We start from the raw sequence: 21827 nt of genomic DNA, 5'->3' as shown, positions 1-21827 counted from the left end.
CTTTGACTCTATGAAGTTAAGTACCTAACTGAAAGTACCTGCCAGGGATCCATAGCTCCCATAGATCTCAATAAGAGAGATATGTAACTCGTTTCTTTACAAAATGAGGTTATTTTATTCTAGTATCTAGCAACTTGGCAAACTGTGTTGCTATTACCATTTAAAGATTTTCAGGTCTATATTCTTGATTTGCAGCAGGAACAGAGGTGGGAAGCCTTCAGTGAAATGTTCTGCAGTTACTAAAATTAACTTAACAGTCAGTAAGTGAAATCATATCCAAACTTTCGCATTTCAAATGAAGCTGCCATTCCACTCCTACAGCAGTGCTAGTGTCCAGATGGAAATAAACCAATAAGCTAGCAGATCAACTTCATTTTCACAAGAGACACCATGATAGGAATGAACAACATAAGCCAGCACTACAAAACTGATGGTTGCAACTACCAAAACCTGAGGAAAGCAAGATCACTGGAAGCAGAGGGACTGACTTCTGAGATGCAGAATATGTGAAATTCCCACTGATATGAGGCAGAACTGCACCTCAATCTGAGTAAAAATCAGGCTGTAAGATGACTTGACCTGTGATTCATGCATTTAATCAAGGTGAAATAAGGAACAGAATAGAGATGGTTGGTTTCTTAGCCTGCTGTTATGTAGGAGATGACACTACTTGCCTTCACACTGCCTGCCTTTCCTCTGAATTTAACAGCCAAGATCTTTAGATGAGGTTTCCTTTTGTGGATTGCAATAAGAGAGAAAAGGTCCAGCTTCACTTTTTCCTTACACAGTTATGTTTACATGTACATGTTATAAAGTGGTCTTAACAGAAAAGGTATAAAAGCATTAATCAAAGAAAAGAGACCCTAGTGTAACATCTATTACACCTTTTACAAGTACTGAGGTTTTACACAGCTGCCTTTAACGTATGGTTTCACACACACACAGACATTTCAAGTGTACTAAAATGAAAGGTCTTACATTTTACTCAAATTTTAAAAAGAGAATGCCTTTTGAAGATAACTTAGTGGTTTTGTGTAGCTAATTCTTAAAATATCAGCAAAATTATCACCCACCCTAAGTTGCACAATTTCCTGCATGTAAGTATGGTGAAGCTCGACAGAAATCTCAGCTGGCACAGTGATGTGAATAAACATGACATTACCACTTACCAATAAACTGACAGCTGAATTCCAGGATAGGAAACTAGGATTAAGCATGTTAACCTCAAAACTCAAAGGTACAGGACAACCCTGGTTTTTGCATTACATTTTCAGAGACATAAAGATATTTTTATGGAGTATTTCTGAAATTAAATGAGCTCTTTCCTTATTTATCAAGCACTGGAACATTTTAATGACACCTTCTTTCAAATACTGTTGTAAAGTTGTTTATATCTACACTTCAGAGATGAACAATTACTTTAAAAATCAGTGAATATTTATTAAAATTCATAAAGGACTCACTTCAGCTTGACCCATATTCTTTTCAGATTTTGTTTCTATGAACATTTGAGTTTCATTGAATTTTACCTTGAAAATTCTTACAGAGCGTGCATTTTTAAGTCATAAGTGCAAGTATTCATACAATATTAAACATGGGATATTATATCAATCAGAAGAATGATGTGAAACAACTGATTAAAAAAAAATGAGAGAAAATAATGGCAGGCACAGGTTTAAAAACTCATCTCTAGTATCTTCTTGTCACACACAAACACAAAAATTACAGTGGTTATTTTTACATCCTTTGTATGCAGCCTAATGACCACCAGCACCCCAGCAGAAAGCACACTGTGTGTGGCAAGTGTCCCTACCACATCGCTGAGGAGGCCTGAGGGACCGAGCAGGGACATGATGGGCAGGGCGGCCACATTAAATGATGCCTGAGTGCCCTGAGCAGACTTTGCCTCTGCCCAGGGGAGAGACGCTGCAACCTGAAGATGTTCAGCAATGAGTGAAAGATGGCAGCATTCTCCCAATAGTTACCAAATGATGTTCCCAAGTTGCATTAGCTCAAGGGCCTGTCAAGCAACCCAAACACGTTGCTGAATGGCGAGGGCCCAATAGTTAACAAATGATGTTCCCAAGTTGCATTAGCTCAAGGGCCTGTCAAGCAACCCAAACACGTTGCTGAATGGCGAGGGATTAGCTTTGGAGGTGAGTGCTCCCTGTGTGTCAGTCCAAGAGAAGTTCAATACACTCAGAACTAATTGGACTGCAGAGGTAAAATTAAACTAACAGAACTAGGAGGCACTCCAGTTTTTTGGTGGCAGGCTTAATTGTCTCAGGTTTGGGCATGGTCATAGACTCGTGCTCTCGGGAGCATCTCTGTTCCTCCCTTTAAACCCACCAGGTCTCCCTGAGGCAAAACGGAGCCGTAGCACAAGACAGGTCCGTAGCTCTGGAGGATACATCTGCTCCTAAAAACTACTAAAGGATTCCTGAAGCCCAAACTAAGGAAGGCCTGAAGAGATCTTCACCTTCAAGAAGTGAGGATGGTTTAAGGAGAGTTATGAACAGAGGAAGCACCAGACTTAAAGTCTTAAAGAAATTTTCAAGTGGAAGAATTTTTTTTTTCCCCATGACAATATTTAAGGAAAGCATTTTATTAAGATCTCCAGAAATAATTGCTGTTTGAAAAGGATTCTGTCACATGCAACACATCCTCAGAAGAGTCTCATTCTCACAGTCACTGCCTGAGATATTCACTAACTACCTTTATGTCTCATCTCCTTTTCTCTTTATTGTTACTATCATGAAGCTTTGTGAGAACTATGTGAGAACATGCAATTTCTTGTGAAGCTGCACCAAGGGAACATACCCAGGTGGGTGCTAACCTGGGACTCCTCTAGAACTTGCAATTATTAACCATGGTTTTGTTGCCTGAGTCACTGGCTCAGTGATCAGAAAGGATGAGGTCCAAGTTCATGCCAGCTAAACCAATGTTGGTTACAGTGCCACTGCCAAAGTGTTGTGGAGGCTGGAAGGGGGAGGAGAAGGAAAAAGTGATGCCAAGCCATAGGGAAGGACAAGAGAGGTCACCGCACACAAAACAGAAGACAAAATTAGGGAGAAGATAAACAAATAAAAATAAAGCAGGGAAGTACAAAACCACAGGTGACGAGAAGCACTTTCTCATTACAAAGTTGACACAGTGGGAGAAGATGGATACAGCTGTGATAATATGGGAGGACTGAAAACGACCAACATAATCTTGAAGATAATAAAGTTCAGGGAATAGTTTGATATAATTATTCACTCTTTAGACTGCAACAGCATGCAAAACCCACAACCCTGGATCAGAAATCCAACATGCTACTGCAAACACAATAAATCATATCTTCTGTCTTTATAACCTGAACGGAGCATTTTGCTGGAATGGCTAATTATGGCACTTTACCTGTTTCCAAAATTAATTATGTAGGCAGATTTTGTCCTAGACAATCAGAAAATAATTTTAAGTTGAGCTCTGTAATTTAAACTAAAGTCAGTAATTATATGATAATTTCAGCCTTTTTACCAAGATATCCAAACATCATTCAGGTGTGCACTGAATGCAGTGATTGAGTCCAATGCAGACCAAGGCTCTGATGCTATCCCAGTGCCACAGAACAGACAGGATATAACCAAGTGGAAACTGTATCTGCAAGTCCTTTACTCCTGCTCCTTGATAAAATTATGCTATAGAGGCACAAGTGAGGATTTGCTGATGAAAATCTGCACTAAACTGGAGGCTTCTTGCACCGTAGCTGTATAGCTCATGCTAGTAACACTTCAGCAAATGCTAATTAAAAATTTAAAATGCTGGTATGAAGAGATGAATTGTCATCTGCTACGTGTGGTTTGCACACTCATGCACTCTTTTCTCAAAGGTACAGCTGGTGTAGGTATTTTTTTGTTTGGTTTGGTTTGTTTGTATGTCAGCTAACTACTTACACGTTCTTGTTATGGAATGGGTAAATGATTTCTACTAAGCAACTCCTCAAGCTACTAAGTCTTAAAACTATTTTAAGCTCTTGCGTACACTGAAGAGCCTTATTTTAAGACAAATGGGAGGAACAAGTAAGAATCAGTATATATATGCAGAAAACTGCATGCAATAGGAGATATTAGACATTTCTGGAATGGTGAGTGTTGCTAGAGTGCTCGGACAGTAACTGATGGGTGAATTCTGTAACTGGAAGGTCTGATCAGAAGCTGAGCTGTGCAGTAGTATAAGAGAGACAACAGCTAGAGAAACCCAGCATGAAAAGCTGTGTATGTAACCCTAAGGGGGAGATGAGAGACTGAATTCCCTGGTTACAGACTATACTGTATGGGAAAGCTGGGGGATTTTTACCAGAAAAAGCCACTGTCACCTGTGTTCCACTCCACATAAAAGAAGTCCACAAAACTTAATAGGAAAATTATCATTTTCTCACCCTAGTGAAACCAAACCTGTTCCAAATATTGGTCACAGGATTATGAACTTTTCAGTGAAGAGATGTGGTCAAAACAGCTTACAGCAGAGGTCAGAAAGAACAATACCTGTGACTGCCAAAAACATGTTCCTGGAATTAATTAGAATGAGGTAATAGTAGAAAATTGCAGAACAATGTCGACCTTGTAAGAGAGGGAGAGATTCATTTCTATTCATTTAATTATAGTACCAGGTAAGAACAACCTTTTTATCTACCTTACCTCATCAAGACATCTTTCATACTGTTCTCTCTGGTTTTCATTTTCCAGAGCCAGCGCTGAATTCTCTGCCTACAGGAAAACAGAATAAATAAATACATATCTAAATTAATCAAGGGGTATCTTGAACTACATGACAATTTATAAAAATTCTCAGGGTGCTTATTTTGGGCACTTCTTCAAGATCCAGAATAAAAGCACTATAGATTTTGCTACAAGTTGCTATTTTGAGTAAAAACAGAAGCGACATTCGTTTATGAGATTATTCACACCGTGCATTACAATTTAGAACAATATCAGAGCAGATAATCAACTATGTCCACAATCTCATATTCTCAGATGCAATAGCAATGAAACATTATAGAAAATAGTGGTAGATCTTTTCTTACTCCCCCTTTTCTGTTTAGAGTGAACTTGCTGAGAAAGTCACTTGGAAGCAAACAGGGGCAGCTACTATTGAAAGGAAACAAAAGGCCATCTGATGTAAACTTTTAACTGCGGCAGCTCCTCATAACCCTGGTTTCTGTCTTGGGCAGCTCCAAATGCACTGGTCTTACTATAGCTAATTTGTGAATTGCACCCCTTAAATGAACCAGATAAATGTATTAGTCTTTACTTAAAAAACAATTCCTATCATTTCAAGAGTGAGAGGTATTTTACTACATCTAAATGCAATCTTAAAGTCAGGAAGTTTTTCTCTCATGTATGTCAGTTTAAATATGATTAAGCTTCCTGTATAGTAGTGCCTTTCGTCCATCTTTAATTTCAATTACACTCATACTTTTGCATAGTGCAAACTTCAAAACCGCACAATCTGGTATGTAAATTACAGTAAATCAATGTATTTTTCTATATGTTATGACTTGATGTTAGGAATTCTTTCAGTACTAGAAAAAGAAAATCTCTAAAGTGTGCTGTATACAGTTGCATCAGAGCAAGTTTCAACCAGTTTGCTCTTGAAGACAGAGAAACTAAAGCCATATATAAAAATCTATGAGTTCAAACTTGCTCTAGAAACCTTCCTGCTTCCCACGCATAACTTCACATCACAAAATCGTAACACTAAAATCAATGCATCCACATAATGACAACTATTACACAATTTACATTATTTGCTTCACTTTAACCTTCTGTCAACCTATAAAAGTTCAACAAATGCTGGTTCAAAAGAATTGTGGTGATACAAATCAGCAGTCATAAATATAGTTAACATCTGTAATTTCAGAGACAAATTTAATGTAATGTACTGTATGGAAAGATTCTGTGGAAAGACACACAGTTCTCTCTTCCTTGTTAAGAAAAGTCAAAGGTTCAACAAAATGAAAATCCCAAAGTTCAATAAATTAGCTCACTAACAACAATTTCAAATGTACCTAAATCCTAAAATTAAGATTAGGAAGCAAAAGTAAACAAACATAATTATCCAGCATATTGGAAGAGAGTAATGAATAAAAGGGAGGTAAGAAACAAGGGCCTATAGAGTTTACTTATTTACAAGTCTAAATAAACAACTGCATGGAATCAGCGCTTTATCTTGAGGGTACCATCAGAGCCAGCAAAGGTGGCAGAATGCTCTGCATCAATTTTTCACAATGTCACCTACCGATGGATTCAACATACGGCTATAAAAAGTCTATGGGTGATCCTGCAGAGAGCATCGTGAGATGAGGCAGCAAAAAGTACAGATGCAGAAGAAGCAAACTAGAAGGAGAATCTGCAAAAGCAGCAGTAAGAAATCAGAAGCTGGAGGGTAAAGAGTCCTCCGTATCGAAGTGCCTTTCATTTACAGTTATCAGTTTGCTTCTACAGACTGTTCTTGAATATTGATTAATGAAAACAAAGAGATGATTGCTGTATAAAAATGCATTTCTATGAGTTAAAGATTTACAGATTATTTCTCCATGACTATCACCCTGAAATGCCATCCAAAATAAATTCTTCTTACTGTTTTGAAGCAATCATTAAAGGATTAGTCTGCACAGCCTTTAACTCACTCATGTTGGTATACCTGTGGGTTTAATTTCTTTAATTTTCATTTTCACTAACATAAAAATAGATTCTATGATTTTATCTTAAAATAGTTAGGGCAGACTGTTCCCATATAGAGATATCTAGAAGAACTACACCACATAGTTGTATTACCCCAAATTCCCAGAGAACTCCCTGTATTTCTCTTACTCCATTTTTCTAATGCTGTGAGGCTGTAAAATGGAAGCTAAGTCTTCTTGGATCTGTTAGCTGAATCTCTGATTTCAGTGAGCTACTCCCTTACAAACAGGTTACCGAAATTAGGAAATCTGAACTTGACAGCATTATAAATAAATGCTACGTTTTCCCTCTTATCAAGCCACAGTGGAAACATCCGTATAATAAAACCCTTTTTCACAGCACTGGCTTTGAAAGTGTAGTGAAGGGATGTAATGCAGTCAACGTTAGCTTGACTTTTGTGCTTCTTGATTGCCGAGCAAATCATGCCTATTTATGTGGCATTTTTGTAATGAGGACTGCACTAGAAGGCAACACTTGACTGACTTTGCTTAAGATCCTGTGCCAGTACCCACAACATGGGAAAACCAGTACTTGATATACTAAATCACTCTATATTGCAACTGAATACTTGATAATAATCCTCATTCCCCCAAAACTATTCATTTGGAAAATTTGTAATAGCACTTGTGGTCTCAAAACCCTGCCTCTTAATCTAACCCTTCATTCATTTAACGTAAACCGCTGGGTTTTGATGTTATTGTAAGCCTGCTTAATTTTTGCTCAGAGCGATCTGTCTACCTCCAGTATTGCATATTCTAGTCATCCTTTGCCAGTTAAGCAAAGTAGGTCTCCTTGGAGGAAACCACTATTACGTTTTATTTTCAGGCCAAACTTAAACCAAGCTAAGGCACAATAAGAAGCCCACACTTCTAACAGCATGAAAGCTGTTGCACACCTGTAAGCACCCAGAGGCAGAGAAGTGCTGACCCCTAATGCAGCCCCTTCTCCCATACACAGCCTAGCAGGGGACTACACAGGAAAAAAACTCATTACTGAGCACAGTACTCTTAGATATCAACTGATTTCTATAATGATTTCTTGCAGGTATAGCTGTCCCTTGGGAATTTATGTATATTTTATGTTACACAGAGAAATAAACTGTCTCTGTCCTTCAGGTTCACAAACACTCCAAGTGACGCAGCCCAGCGAGCTGCTGCAGACAAGCAACACAGCACCAGGTAAGCCTGGCTCTTCTTGGGCTCAGCTCTCAAAGCACAGTATCATTCTGTCAGCCAAAAGTAATTGTGCCATAACTTACCATTAAATGAAACATGACATGTTGCCTTTGGATTGTTATAGATTCACGGATTCTACAAAAGTCAAAACAGAGTTGCTTCCTAGTTCCGATTTGTAGGAAAGCATTTTGCACAAGTCTCTCCAAACACTGGGAAATTTAAAGATTTCAGTCTTCACTTGGATAATGCTAAAGAACCTTCAGCTGCCTTAATTACAGGCAACTTTGTTCTGAATTGAGAGACTGAGTTTAGGGAAAATAAATTTGAAAGCAAAAACTTCAGACTACTTTGTATAAAACAAGAGGTTGCCTTGTATTGATACCCTTGCTAAGAGAGTCATTCCAAAAGACTTTGTCAACAATGGCTGTAATCCCTTTCTCAGGATGGAAAACATCGCCCTGGTAATGATGAAGTTTATCTCTAGGTCAGCTAAGCGCTTTCTTTCCCCTTCACAGATGTTGAAGAACACTCTGGGTTTCCTCCCGTGGGGCAGCTCTTTGCTCTGTTTTATTCCAGGCTGGTAACAGACTACACACCTGATGCACTAAGGTCTAGTCCTGTTCTGCCAAAATGGATAAGGATCTGACATTTATTTCCCATGAATGTAGACACAAGTCAGGTGGAATGAAATAAACTGTATTTGTTTCACAATACACAATGTTTCCTTAAAACTTTTTTGCAGTAAGAAGTTTCTTGGTTCATAACGATTTGTTGTTCATTATGCTATAGAACAAACAAGGAGACAGACAGTAGCCTTAACCTTTTTCATGTCTCTATAACTGTGCTACATACTGGATCAGTAAAGGCACGACAATTCATTAGAGCTTTAAAAAAAATCTAAAATGGTTATGATATTTAACTTTAGGATACCTTTAACACCAAAGCACAGGAAGCATCCATTCAAGCAGTACAACCACCTAAACTTCAGATTCTTGTGAAAATGCATCTTAAATATATTCTTAATGTGGTTATATCTACTTTTTTGTTAATGAACAGCAAAAGACACTACAGCTTGTTGCATCATAGTTAAAAAACAAATCCAAACCTCCCACCCCCTTGCCCTAAAACACAGGGAAAGTTTGTCTTAAAAAATTGTTCATTATCAGCAAGTTGTGAGCCAGAAAGTTCTCTCCCCCTTTCCAGCTCACCATCTTTTTTCCTGAGTTTACACGGTCAAAGTACGAAATCTCTCACCAGTCTCACTGAGACATTGGGGGGGTTCAGTCCTCACCTGCACTCACAGATCATGGCACCTTTCAGCTGAATAACAGCACCAGACTACAAATAGCTGAAATAAATACGGATTTATATTCTTGCATTGAAACAGACATTTAGGATGATTTCTTCATTCTCTCCTCTTCCTTTTTAATGATTTTATAGAGAATTATTACAACAGGTTAAGGATTGTCTACTTTGTTCAGCATTTATTGGTGTTTGGTATAAGTGGCAGACACAATCTGATGTCTAAGAATGTCATGAGACATCCATGTCTCCTCCAGATTTGCCTCTCTAAGTGGCAATTGAGAGGACATCTTTCACTTAACATCCTGCAAAAGCCATTTCTGTGTGCTCCTCGAAAGAGCAAACTGAAGTGCTTGAAACATGTTTGAAAATAAGATTTGGATTTAAGGCTCTAAAGTGTCTTTCAAAAAGTTTAAACTTCACGTTGATTTATAAAGTCAAGAGAACAGGAACAACAGCATTTTGTTATCTAGCTAGGCTGTTTCAACAATTTATGAATTAGGATGTATTTGGTGCACTGGGGTCTTTAGGTGAAGAATTATTTCTTGTACCTATCAGGAAGCCTTAAACAGACAGCCCTCCACACTTCTAGAACCACAATGACATTAATTAAAACACTGAACTTTCTACTAGAAGGCATGAATAAAAGAGAAGCACATACAAGACAGCTTTTCTTACTCAGCCATTGTAGAGCTGAGACAAAAGGATGGAGGAAGGAAGAGAGAAGGAAGGGGAGAGTAGTATGTATTTTGCACTAAGGGAAAAGGAGATCATAGAATCATAGAATTTGGATTGGAAGGGACCTTTAAAGATCATCTAGTTCACCCCCTTGCCATGGGCAGGAGATGAAAGGTCTAAAGGTTGTACGTCAAGTTAACAGCTCAACGTGCTTTGAAGGTATCATCAACAAAGGTCAGGAGGAACAGAGTCATGACAGTGAACTTTAAAATCCCTGACAGAATGTACAACACTGCTTACCACGTGCACTTCTTTGTTATTCATACTAAACCATTTGTCCATTTATAGAAAGCTTTATTGATCTACACAGACACTCATTTGTCTTGCCATGTGCAGTGTATTAATAGCTGCCCAAGCACTGCAAATGTGCTCAGCAATATTTTTCCTGCTTTCGGCTTCTGATTTTGCATGTTTTTGTGGTTACAGCTTCATGCAGCGCACACGAGAGGTCAAAGACAAGGTCAAAGTCTTTTGTTGGTAAAGTAAGAAGTAACGCTGTTGAAATCTTTGCTTAGGTCCTTAGGCATTTTTTTTGGTAAGCTGCTCTTCTAGGAAGAGTTTACCACTTGAACCACCTCATCTTGGGTCACAGGAACCTGTTTGTATTATTCTGTACGTGTTACACAGAAAATGTGTCCTTCGAAAGACTAACCCAACAAATTGCCAGAGAAGTTTAAGAGCGTATTAATGCTGGTTAGAAGTGCTGAAAATTACATTCGTGTTTTTAAATCAACAGAATTATAGCAACAAAAGCCTTAATTAAATTCTAGCGCTATAAAAGCATTTCCACTGGCCACTTACCAGTGCAGATTATATTGCTATAGATAAATCTTCACCAGGAGTAAAATGGGAACCTCACCTCCCAGCCTGCCTGTCAACATTTGGATGTTTCCACCTCCTGTGTAACAGTTTCCACCACGGAGCAACCCTGGAGCATCTCCCTGCAGCTCTGCTCCCTGGGCCCCATCCCCGCATGGGAACCAAGGCTGGAGAAAGGCAGGGACTGATGAAGTATGCAGTGAATTTAGTGGACTAATACTTAACAAAATATCACTGTATGTTTTCTCAAACGTCCTAGTCCTCATTATTTCTTCTGCCTCATGGAGAGGAGGGAAAAACAACCAAACAACAAGTTAGTGATATGATGACTACCAGGTTTCTCAAACTTGCTTCAAAACACATGCTCCCTTACCCAACTGCATCATTTCCACATATGCCATCTTTTTTAGCATAACAAAATAGCCTATTCTCTTTAACCGCACTTAAAAACCATTTGTCACATTTTATCTGAAATACTCAGCCAATGTTCAGTTCACATTCAGGTAAAACGTGGCATAAAAGCAACACATTTGTCGTGTTACATAATAAAATACAGAACGACATAATTATTAATTATAATTCTGTCTATATAAAGGCCATATTAAACCTTACTGGGTAGTATTGATAGTGATCGTTGTTCCAATTTAAAATTTAAACAATGCATTTTAAAATTTTTTACTGACACATAAGCAAAGTGACATTAGAACAAGCCACGAAGAGATTTCAAAAGCAGCTTATCCCACAGGCCATGCTATGCTATAGCTGTGCAACCAAAACAATGGGTTTGTAGCCTCATAGAGGGCGCTGTAACCTTCTTCTTCTAATGTATGCTAGAAATCAGAAGATATTTATTCAACATCTGAAAGGCAACCACTTAAGATTACATAAAAACTTGGGTTTAAATGTTCCTAATAAAAGCAGCCCAAGGTCTGCGCAGCTGCATATGATGTTTTACCAACTACTGATGACCTGATTCATGCATTTAAACATGAATTTACACGGAAAATTATGTAACAGCTTTGAAAATTGTATGAATTTCATGCTGAGAGAGATCAGAAACCAGAACTTGCTCCTTTATCCACAGGTCTGCAGCAGATTCAAGGGAGAGACTGAGGCAGGGCCCTGGTGCTGGGCTCCCCAGCACTCAGCTCTTGTCCGGCCTCCCGAGGGCTTCCCGGATCCCACGGGAGGAAACATCACAAGTTCAGCCGAACAGATGAAGCCTTCTATTTGAAAGAAGGGGAGAGCTATCATTTAATCCTTCATATCTGCATATATTAGATAAACAGAGGAACTTCAGGAGTTGAATTAAACAAACCAAACCCAAATGAGATTCATACACTACTGATGAGACTGTCTCCTAAAAATGACTAAAAGTAAACCTCATATTCCTGGTGAAATACCTTTTTTTTTTTCTTTTAATTATTATTTTTTAGAAGTTGGGGCCAGACATTTTAAACTGGTTTAAGAATGGTATTTGTCTTTTTTATTTTGGTTGACTCTACAGTAGTTAAGAATGACAAGCCTTTAGTATTGTCAACATTTTCCTTTCTGACACCACAGGAATGTCTGGAGTTGACGTTACAAAGAGAAGGTTAGGAACAGATCTAGCAAAACAGACTGCATTGTAAGCAAGGGTTTATCTTTGAGCAAATAAATATCTTGGCTACTCAGAGATACATAATAGCTTTGTGTGTTTACCTGCATGCAAACTGCAGAAAACAGCAAATTCCACCATTATTTACAGAGAATAAAATAGATGTACAATATATTCATAAGTAAAGCACTGCCAATACAGGCCTTTGAACAAATACATGAAAATTATGAAGGATGCTTTTTTTCCCAAAAATGCTTCCAAGTGATCACATGCAAAACATTTTTTTTTAAGGATGAGGATTAAAGGAGATCTAAATAAGCAGAGACAGCATAAATCTGTGTATATTTCCTGAAGCTAAAGACGTACGTAATACACATGATGGTCTGTATAATGCATATACACTTGATAGAGCATAGAAGTATGAGTATGGCAAACCAGAAGTCCCAGCAGGACTTCTATATTTTAGCCCTTACGGTCTGAATAAGGCGCTGAGCTGCGTGCCTCAGCGTGGCACCTGGCTCTGCGCACAGACCAACACACTCACTTCCCATAAACAGTATTCCTAAAGAGAAGCAGCTGCTCTGAAGGAGCAGTAGAAGGGCCAGCCAAGGAAAGGCTCCTGGGCAGACAGAGCCGTGGTGCCACGCGATGCCAATCCTGCCGTGTCTTGGGCTCTCGGGAAGGAGAAGGAATGCTGAAACTCACCCACTTTTCCCAAAACAGCCCCTTTCTGACAGCACAGGGGGTCTCCCCAGCAGCATCCATGCGGGCACGTGGTACAGGCCACGATGCCATCACACAAATGTAAGACATAAGACTGAATTTTTACGCAAGGAACGGTGCGTTTGTGTTGTGAAATTTGTTTAACTTCCGATTTTCCAATATTTACACCACTTGGTGATCCTTCCCCTTGCAAACCGTGAACCAGCGGCAGCTGTTCCATCTCATTCTTTGTTTTCTCTTTCTTTCTTAAGTGATTTGTTCCCCTATGGAACTGTTCTGTTAGCAACTGAGAGCATTTCACTCTGACAGACTTACTGTGCTTCCCCATGTAATATTAACAGGCAGTTATTTCTTCCATCAAAGAACTAAAAATGAAATCCCTGGTCCATAAAAGAAGTATGAGATCCTGAAACTGTAAGCGAAACTCAGATTCCTGCAATTAACGGAGGCAGATAAAGGCAAGCAGAGTGAACCTGATTAATCCTAAAGGGCGTTTGGTGTTTGATATCAATTTGTATTTAACATGTGATAAACATCTTTGCATTTAAAACTCCTATATGAATTAATCTTATCACATTTGGCCAGTTGCATTTGTTTCAATTTTTCCTGCAAAAAGACCAAACTCTTCAAGAAAATTTATGATTCTTTGAAATTAATAAAGAGTAGCCGAAAACCACTGACTGTCCATATATCCAAAGCTGACGCTCAGTAAAAATCTGTGGTCATTTTCAAAGAAAATACTTGCTTTGATTTGAAAGAAAACATTTTGCAGAAGATTTGGGTCAAATTTAAAACCAACATCGAAACCAGCACAAATATTTCTGGGGCTTTGTGTCGTTCTGAAATGATACATATGGCAACCACTTTTGAAAACATTCACTTGCCTAATGACAAAACAGAATGCTTTTGTTTTTAAATTCAGGTCTGAGGAAAACTCAGGTACTCTCAGGAGAGTTTTTCAAGCCGTCAGAACGGCAACTTTAGTATTTATTTTAAATGAGTTATCCTTCAAACCTCTGCGATTTTGCCCATGAGGTTACTACCACAGTGACAGTTTTCTGCTTTCTGTGATTCCATTCTCCACACCTTCCTGAGTCGCATACTCACCTCCAAGGTTAATCTAACGTAGAGTTTGAAAAGCATAGGGTATTGCAGACCTTGATATGAAAATTAATTTTTGGGCACTTTATTCCAAGAGATGTCATTTGTTATTTTTCCCCACTTGTCTAGCTGAGATGTTCACAGTAAACACAGGGAATACAACTACCGGTTCTGAGGAGCGGGTATGGAAAATGAAGCCCAAGGTGCAAACAGTTTGTCTTTACAGGACACACTTCAATATCTAAGTACAGGTATAAGCACAAAGGTGCCCAAGGTCGCCAAGCCCAAGGTGCTCATTATCTTCAAAAGCTGAAATTCAAGAATTTAGCTATTCCTTTCAGTAAGTTTAATTTCCCTTTTCAAGTTTTGGCAGATCACACTAAAATTTTCAATTCGGTATTAGAATATAATTAATTAAAAATGTGAATTATTTTTCCTCAACAACTAAGATAAATTAAAAATGATAGTCAATGGAATTAAGTAGAAAATCTTGGAATTAAGTACCAGGAAGCCAAGGATTACATGTATATATATACAGACTTTTTTTTTACTTTCTAGAAATTCTAGCTACGAAGAGCAGCTCTTCTACTTTAAAGCCGCTTTTATGTATTTTTTCTAATGTCATTGGAATTAATATGAAATATAATTTCATATGTCAATGCAAGAAATGGCCCTAATGCCACAACTGGTACTTCTAGGTTGCTCCATGGACCTGAACTGAAAGGCTGTTATTAAACAATAGTAAACAGTTCAAATTTGGAGTCACATTCGGCACTAACTTCAAGGAACAACACCACCAACCTCCTCCCGACTCACCCACTCTCCTCCCCGGGAAACTGAGCAACTGAGTTTGCTTGGGGTTGATGATAAAAGGAGAAGATTCAAAACTTTAATGCATTCCTGCTTTTCTTCCTGTGTGTCTTGTAATGTATAATCAACACCACACTTAATTGTCTCCCATAACCAGTTATTTTGTCTCTCACTGGAAGGTGAAAAAACAGCTGTTTTGCTCTGTCTTCAGAGAAAGCAGATGCTGAATTCTTATCAAGAAATATTTTTTCCTAATTATTTATCCTAAGTTTCTTCATTTAGTTCAAACAAAAATAATTATGAAATAAAATGATGCAAACTGACAGCCTGGAAAACTCTGATCCCACATGCTTAAATGTCACATTCACTGGCTGTGTGATGGGAGACTCACATCAGTTCTCTATTATCCAATGATTCTTTAAGTGGGAAAATCTCATTTTTTCCGCTGTAAGACTTTTTATGAAATGGAAAACAATATACAATTGGTTTTCATTTATAAAAATATCCCTCGAGCTTATTTTCATTTGAATTCTGGTAAAAAGAATGACTTTTCTTCACTACACTGTGCTATAGATTTAAGGTCTTGCATGATGTTATAATTGAAATGGTCACAAAATATTTTTAAACATAATAAAATATAAAATACATTCTTTTCCTTCTCCTACGATGAATCATTTTACTCTATTCCTTTAAAGACTTGGGAGTTAAAAGGTTTCCACCACAATAAGCTATTAACGTCAACTGTTTCACAATTCATAACACAAATTCATAACAAGTTTCTCTGTTTCTAACTATACGGGAGCATGGAGTTATTTCCGAAGGCAATGTTTCCTGCAATTTCACTTTCTTCATCAGAAGTCACCCATAAGTCAATTGCCCCAGGTTTTTCAAAATGAACTTCTTTTGATGGTTTCTGTTATTTCTCTCCCTTCCAGCTAAGGAGTCACAAAGCAAAGCGAAGCAGAACAGGTACCGGTGCTCCCTACTACGCACAGGATCAAATGACATATCATGTACAGCAATTGTTTTGTAGCCAATAGCTAACTTGTAGTAACTGAATCACAAAATTACTGCTCATTTCTTGCTGAAATAAAACTCTATCTGCAAACATCATCCTGCTTCCCCTGAAAGCTTTGAACGTTCTTCTCTTTTGTTTTTATAGGCACAGTGAGCAGCAAACAACATCCACTCCACACAGTAATACACGGTAGGTTCATTTCTGCACTGACACTTGTTAAATTAAAAGTTCTGATTCATTTTCTTTTTAATCTCTTAGAGTGGAACGGTGAATTTTCAGAGTAATTGTATTTTGCTTAAAAGAACCACAACCCAGACTCCGAAGTCGGTCTCTTTTAAAAGCTTCACCAGTTTGGAGCTGCGTGTGTTTTTCCGCCCTGCAGACTGTGTGCACTCCAGACAAGGCGGATGGTCAGGGCTGTCTAGCGTGGCAGTACCAGAATGTTATCCTGACTTGCCATACGAAATTTCTCCTTTTGTGTGGCTGCCATCAGGTGCATCTACAGTGGCTTTTTGGCTTGGACAAGCAGTGTGTGTCCTTCTCGAGTGATTTTTCTGATCATCACACTGACCAGGCTACAATTCACACTGCAGCGTGGCCTTGGAGCCAAAGGACTGGGTTTCTTTTATAATGCACAAAATTGGAAGAGGAACCCCAGCCGCTGCTGAGCTTAACGAGAGCTCGGCAGGAGTAAACTCCCCAAAATGCACACAAAGTGGATGTCAGGTCCTTAGAACAAACAGCTTAGCTCTGAGGATCAGCTCCCGCTACAAAGAATTCTAACAGGTTATCTTCAGATCCTACATTCATAGCAATAGAGCGAAGGAAGTCAACGGCCAGGACAAGAACATACTCCGTAACATCAAAGTGAAAGATAAGCCTGTTGGGAAGGCTTTTTCCTACAGACAGAGATGCGCCAGAGGCTTTTTTTTCACTTGGATAATTTTACAGCTTTTGTATCTGATGAAAATAGAAAATATGAAACTACAAAAACAAACATTAAAGCCAGCTGCACGGAAAGTAAATTCTATTTTAATTATATATTTCTAAGTGTTACTGCACAATGCTAAATACTTTCCAATTATTTACTTAACCTTGCTCCTCAGCATATAAAATTTATCTCAGATTTTCTTCTCTGTACTTACATTTGTTGGTAAACTACATGCCTAGGAGGTCCAAGAAAAGCGTTAAATTACACACTTTGGGAGAATGTAGCAAACTGTAGAAGTTCTTATAAAAACAAGCTTTGGATGACAATAGCGGACTCATACAGAACACACATTAAGATGAAGTTGATGGGATTCAGTGGTGCTCCAGTGAGAAGCTCAAGCATGAAAAGCTCAGTAGCAGCAGCACAAGAGCCCGGCTCGGATCTACATAATGAGCCAAATCCACATCACACACAAGTAAGTGCAACTCGAGTGCGGCCACTAGAACTGCACCCCCCTTCACCTGTCCAAATTTGATAGCCAAATACACTAACACTAGTATAAAGCATGAAATATTGCTGTTTCTTAATCCAAGCTGCTGTTCAAGAGCAGTATCAGTGATTGATCGATTGGCCTAAAGGGAAAATGCGGAAAAAGAACAAAAATAAATCAACGTATGAAATACTATGCAATGTAATATATACCCAGGATCGATCACATTACTGCTCTGTCAGACTGGCCTGCAATTGGGAAATATTCCTGCCTGGCAGAGGTCACTAGCAGGGCAAATCAGTTGCTCAAAAACCATAAGAAGTTCTCATCTCTTACTTCTATTCAATTTCTCTGCAAAAAATACAGTTTTTCCCTAATACTTGCAAGTTTTTACAATGAACTAAGAATACCTCTTTTTACCCAACTAACTGGGTAAAATCTTGAATAGTTGCCCTGGGGTCACTGTGAAGTGCAAAGTATTTGATAAAAAGAGCACAAAGAAGACCGCAACAGGAATAGAAAAGAATATATTCTGCCACGGCAAGAGGAGCCAAGAGGAAGACACGAGTTCTTTCTGTAGCACTGAGGTTACGTCAGTACTACACCAAGCAGCTCTGTGAAGATCCGTGAACGCTGGCTCAGGTTGCTAATGCATTGTTGCAATGGGGCTAATGCCCTGGCTTTCAAGAAGTGTTAATTAGTTCAAAAGAAAACTATGCCATGCAGCTGCACTACCTGAACTATCTCACATGGCAGGGAACTATATATAAAGACTATTTTTTTTTCCCAAGAAGTTTGCAACATGGCCTCTTTCTCTGTTTCACTCATCCTACCTTAATTTAATTATATTAATGCACATATGTACAGAACAGCTATCTCTGCATGGCACTAGGGAGACACTACAATGTCTAACAAAACTGGGTTTGTGTTGATACAGATCAAGTTTTAGGTTACAGTTTAAGGTTACACTCATTGCTTATTTAAGAAAAAGAATATTACAACTGTCATTATTGGTAGTAGTAGTTGCAAGCATAACTGTTGTCCCCAAATCAAGGTTCTCTACCCGGTGTGTATGCATATGAGTCAAATTTAACACACAGAGATGAGATATTGTTTATTACACAGTTGCACAAGTCTGGATACAGGAATAAAGCCAGCACACCAGAAAGAAAAGTAACAGCCATTATATACAAAATCTTATCCCTACTCAGGGCAGTCCTACAGAGCCAACCGGTGACACATTTGTCTAACGGGTACATAATCGTTTTGGCATACAATGACATCAAATGCAATACAGGACTGAAATGAATTTTCAAGGAGGTGACAGGCTTTTCTCTGGCACATCTCTAAGGTCTAAAGAAACAAACTCCATAATTCTTAAACAAAGAAAAAGAAGGAGCTTTTAGGAGGTAAGTAAGGAGAAACTGTTTCAGCCATATGACCTCTTAACTGAAAAGCCTATCTCTGCTCATTTCCAGCTTATCATAACTGTCACAAGAAATGCTAACCAAGTATTTCAGCAGAAGAGATGCCATATAAGAAAAGAATATTTTAGCTGCTTCTGTCTAAACGCACAACATTCTCACACAATGCCCAACCCGCAGACCCATTTCTTCAGCTGACCTGGAACGGTTGCTGAAGCAACTTTACAGAGGACATTGCCTAGCGAAGTAACCGATTTCTCATTACTCTTCTTCTTACAGTTTACCAAAAAGCTGGATGACAAACCTAGGTCTTATCTGCTCCCTCTTTTTAGAAGAACTTTTTCCTAAAGAACTTAAACATTAAGACCAAGAACATTTAAAATCAGGACTATTCGGAGGAACAGACCACTTGACTGACTGAAGAAAATAAGGAAACCTGCGGGTTTGTTAAAGGGAAACAGTTATAATGAGTGATTGAGCACTTTTCTTTTATAATGTCCAAGTCTTGGCCTTCCAAGAGTACACACTGACCAGAAGAGGAATAGGAAAATGGGCCTGTCACCAGGTGTGACGGAAGGCCAGCAGTTCTCCCGGGTATTCCTGTGGGAAGGGAAGAATCCCTGCCCTCTAGATGGCATTCTGTGCCTGTGTATCCCTGATGCGAGTGGAGAGCCCTGCCAGGCAATCCGAGCATTTCTCCACTGCACAGGAAACATGGGCACGTACGTCAAAAAGATCAGATGGCAGCTCTTGGTCTCAACGGGAGGGTGACAGCTGCACGCTGCTGAGCGCCAGAACAGAGGCTGTCCTGGGGCAGAGACCCTGCTTGAGCTGTTTGATGTGGGGAGCAGAGGAAAGGTGCTCAGCCCGAGACGAAACAGAACGGAGGATCTCCCTGATCCTATATGGGGAAAGGCAACTTAAAACTGGAAGGGACGGGCAATGTGGGAAAACTTATAATTAAAAAAGAAAAGAGGAAATAAATTGTCCTTATGAAAAAACAAACCTCTCCTCCCACTTCACATTTAATAGTACTGCAGATCTTAAGTAGACAGCTTTACATTAAAATATACGTAGGCATAAACATCCATGCACATAAGGTTATACTGTACGCATGTAGAGCTGTTTTTACAATACATTAAAATTAAATAGTTAAGTGAGCAATCCAGTATCTATGAAACCATCAGTGAAAACCAGAGTCACATGTAATGGACCAAAGTCAGACTATTCCACATTTGATTTATCTGTTCTCTTTATATATTTATAACTAATCTTAAAATCTGTTCTTGTCACCATGACAGATTAAGCAGACTTAAAAATAATCATTTGAGTATTTTCTGCTGTGAACTATTAAAGCGGCTGCATAATAAAGCCAGTGAATATTGAATTTCATGAGTATGTTAATCACATAGATTTCACATGTTAGTTAAACATATGGCCAAGACGGGAGCCAAGACCCTTATGTGCAAGAAGGCAGCACAGCTCCAGCAATTCTAGTAACATGACTGGAACTATACCTGCCCAGAATCCCGGCTATAATGTCCAATTCTGTATTTGTACAAGACAAACAAATCACTATCAAATTAAGAAAAAGTGCATCACCACTCAGACCTCATTACTGTTTCATCGTTTTCCAAGGCCAGTAAAGGGAAACGATTTTGGTCTGTTAAGAGTTGTAAGGGATTCAGCTCTAACAGCTGAGTAAATTAATTGGGATTTCCTATGGAAAATATTCACGAAATACTGGAATCTTCTTCATAACGCTAGTTTGACGTGAAGTGCAGCTACTTATTTAGTTTATGAACTATACGACTGTCATTACTGTCAGCCAAATCGCATGCATTAGTATGTAAATTAAAAATACAAGGCGTGATTCTACAGTCTCTGTCACACAGAATCTTTTGGCTGGAAGAGCTGCCACTGTGAGCAATGAGAGGGCTCACAGAACGTGCTTGTGTAGAACCGGGGTTGGAGCGCACACCCGATAGAAACTATTTAAAAAACCTACCGAGTCTCACTCTGAAATGATAGATGTGTTGGGATAAACACAGTCACCTAGATCTATAACACGGTGCTGGAAAATCTCATTTCATTCAGCAAGGAGAGTGAATTTTCAATTGTACCATATGCCTGATTGCTAAAAAAGGTAAGTTACATTATCTACTGATTACGTGCAAGAAGGCACGATACATGGAGGGAAGGGCACTGAAAAACTATCATTATTTAAATTATAAAAGTCAGACTGAAATATCAGATTCCTTCACTGCAACCTAGCAAGGACTCTTTGCAGAACACAGTTAACATTTATTTCAATAGAGAAAATCTGACAGGTTTAATAAAACCAAGACCATTTTCCTTGACTTCCGTGACTCACCTTTTCTTCACTGACTACATCTATTTCTCAGACCTTCTGGCACCGAATCATTATTCCTGTAGCCATATTCAATACTTTGAACTATTTAAAGAGTGTTTGCTTTGTCAGCCAAGCACCACGGAGCTTTTCCTGTGGTCCATAACTGTAAGAAAGGAGTCATTGTCCTGGAATTCAGAGTATCATAGAAAAAAATGAATTTATAAGCTGCTTTTACTATAAATATATGTAAATACTTTTGGTTTTGCTAAAATGAACATTAAATGCTTATCTATGCTCTCCTTATTTTTTGTAAAAATTCCAGAGCTTAGTATACTATCTTGAGGATCCTATATTTTATGTTTTCACAACAGCATGCACCATCATTTAGGAAAATAATCAACACTATACATAAACTAAAGCATCTTCTAAACAGTATCCTGGCTAAACTATTAACGTGAATCAAAAGTCACAGATAAGATGTTTCCTCCGTTGGCAAGATGTTGGATTCACTGCCCTGGAAAAGGATATTTTATATCATTCTACCTTAAGAAGGTACAGCTTGTTACCCACTCTGCCTTTCTCATGTGTCTGTACCTCACTTGGATAGGCTGATACGAGCAC

General features: G+C 38.6%; 1 protein-coding gene across 4 annotated transcripts in view; it reads right to left on the bottom strand.

Moving 5' to 3' along the window:
- The window catches only part of NCKAP5 (NCK associated protein 5), a 374621-nt gene that overhangs the window by 91853 nt on the left and 260941 nt on the right, over positions 1 to 21827 (bottom strand). For all 4 annotated transcript variants that reach the window (XM_071810787.1, XM_065840878.2, XM_065840881.2 and 1 more), the window contains one exon: positions 4680 to 4748. In XM_071810787.1, the coding sequence (XP_071666888.1) occupies positions 4680 to 4748 (69 nt within the window). The remainder of the gene's footprint in view (positions 1 to 4679; positions 4749 to 21827) is intronic.

Source organism: Patagioenas fasciata, chromosome 7 (genome assembly GCF_037038585.1).
Source record: "Patagioenas fasciata isolate bPatFas1 chromosome 7, bPatFas1.hap1, whole genome shotgun sequence".
Lineage (NCBI taxonomy): Eukaryota > Metazoa > Chordata > Aves > Columbiformes > Columbidae > Patagioenas > Patagioenas fasciata.
The sequence above is the reverse complement of the archived record's forward strand: the minus strand, read 5'-3'. Positions and strand labels throughout refer to the sequence as shown.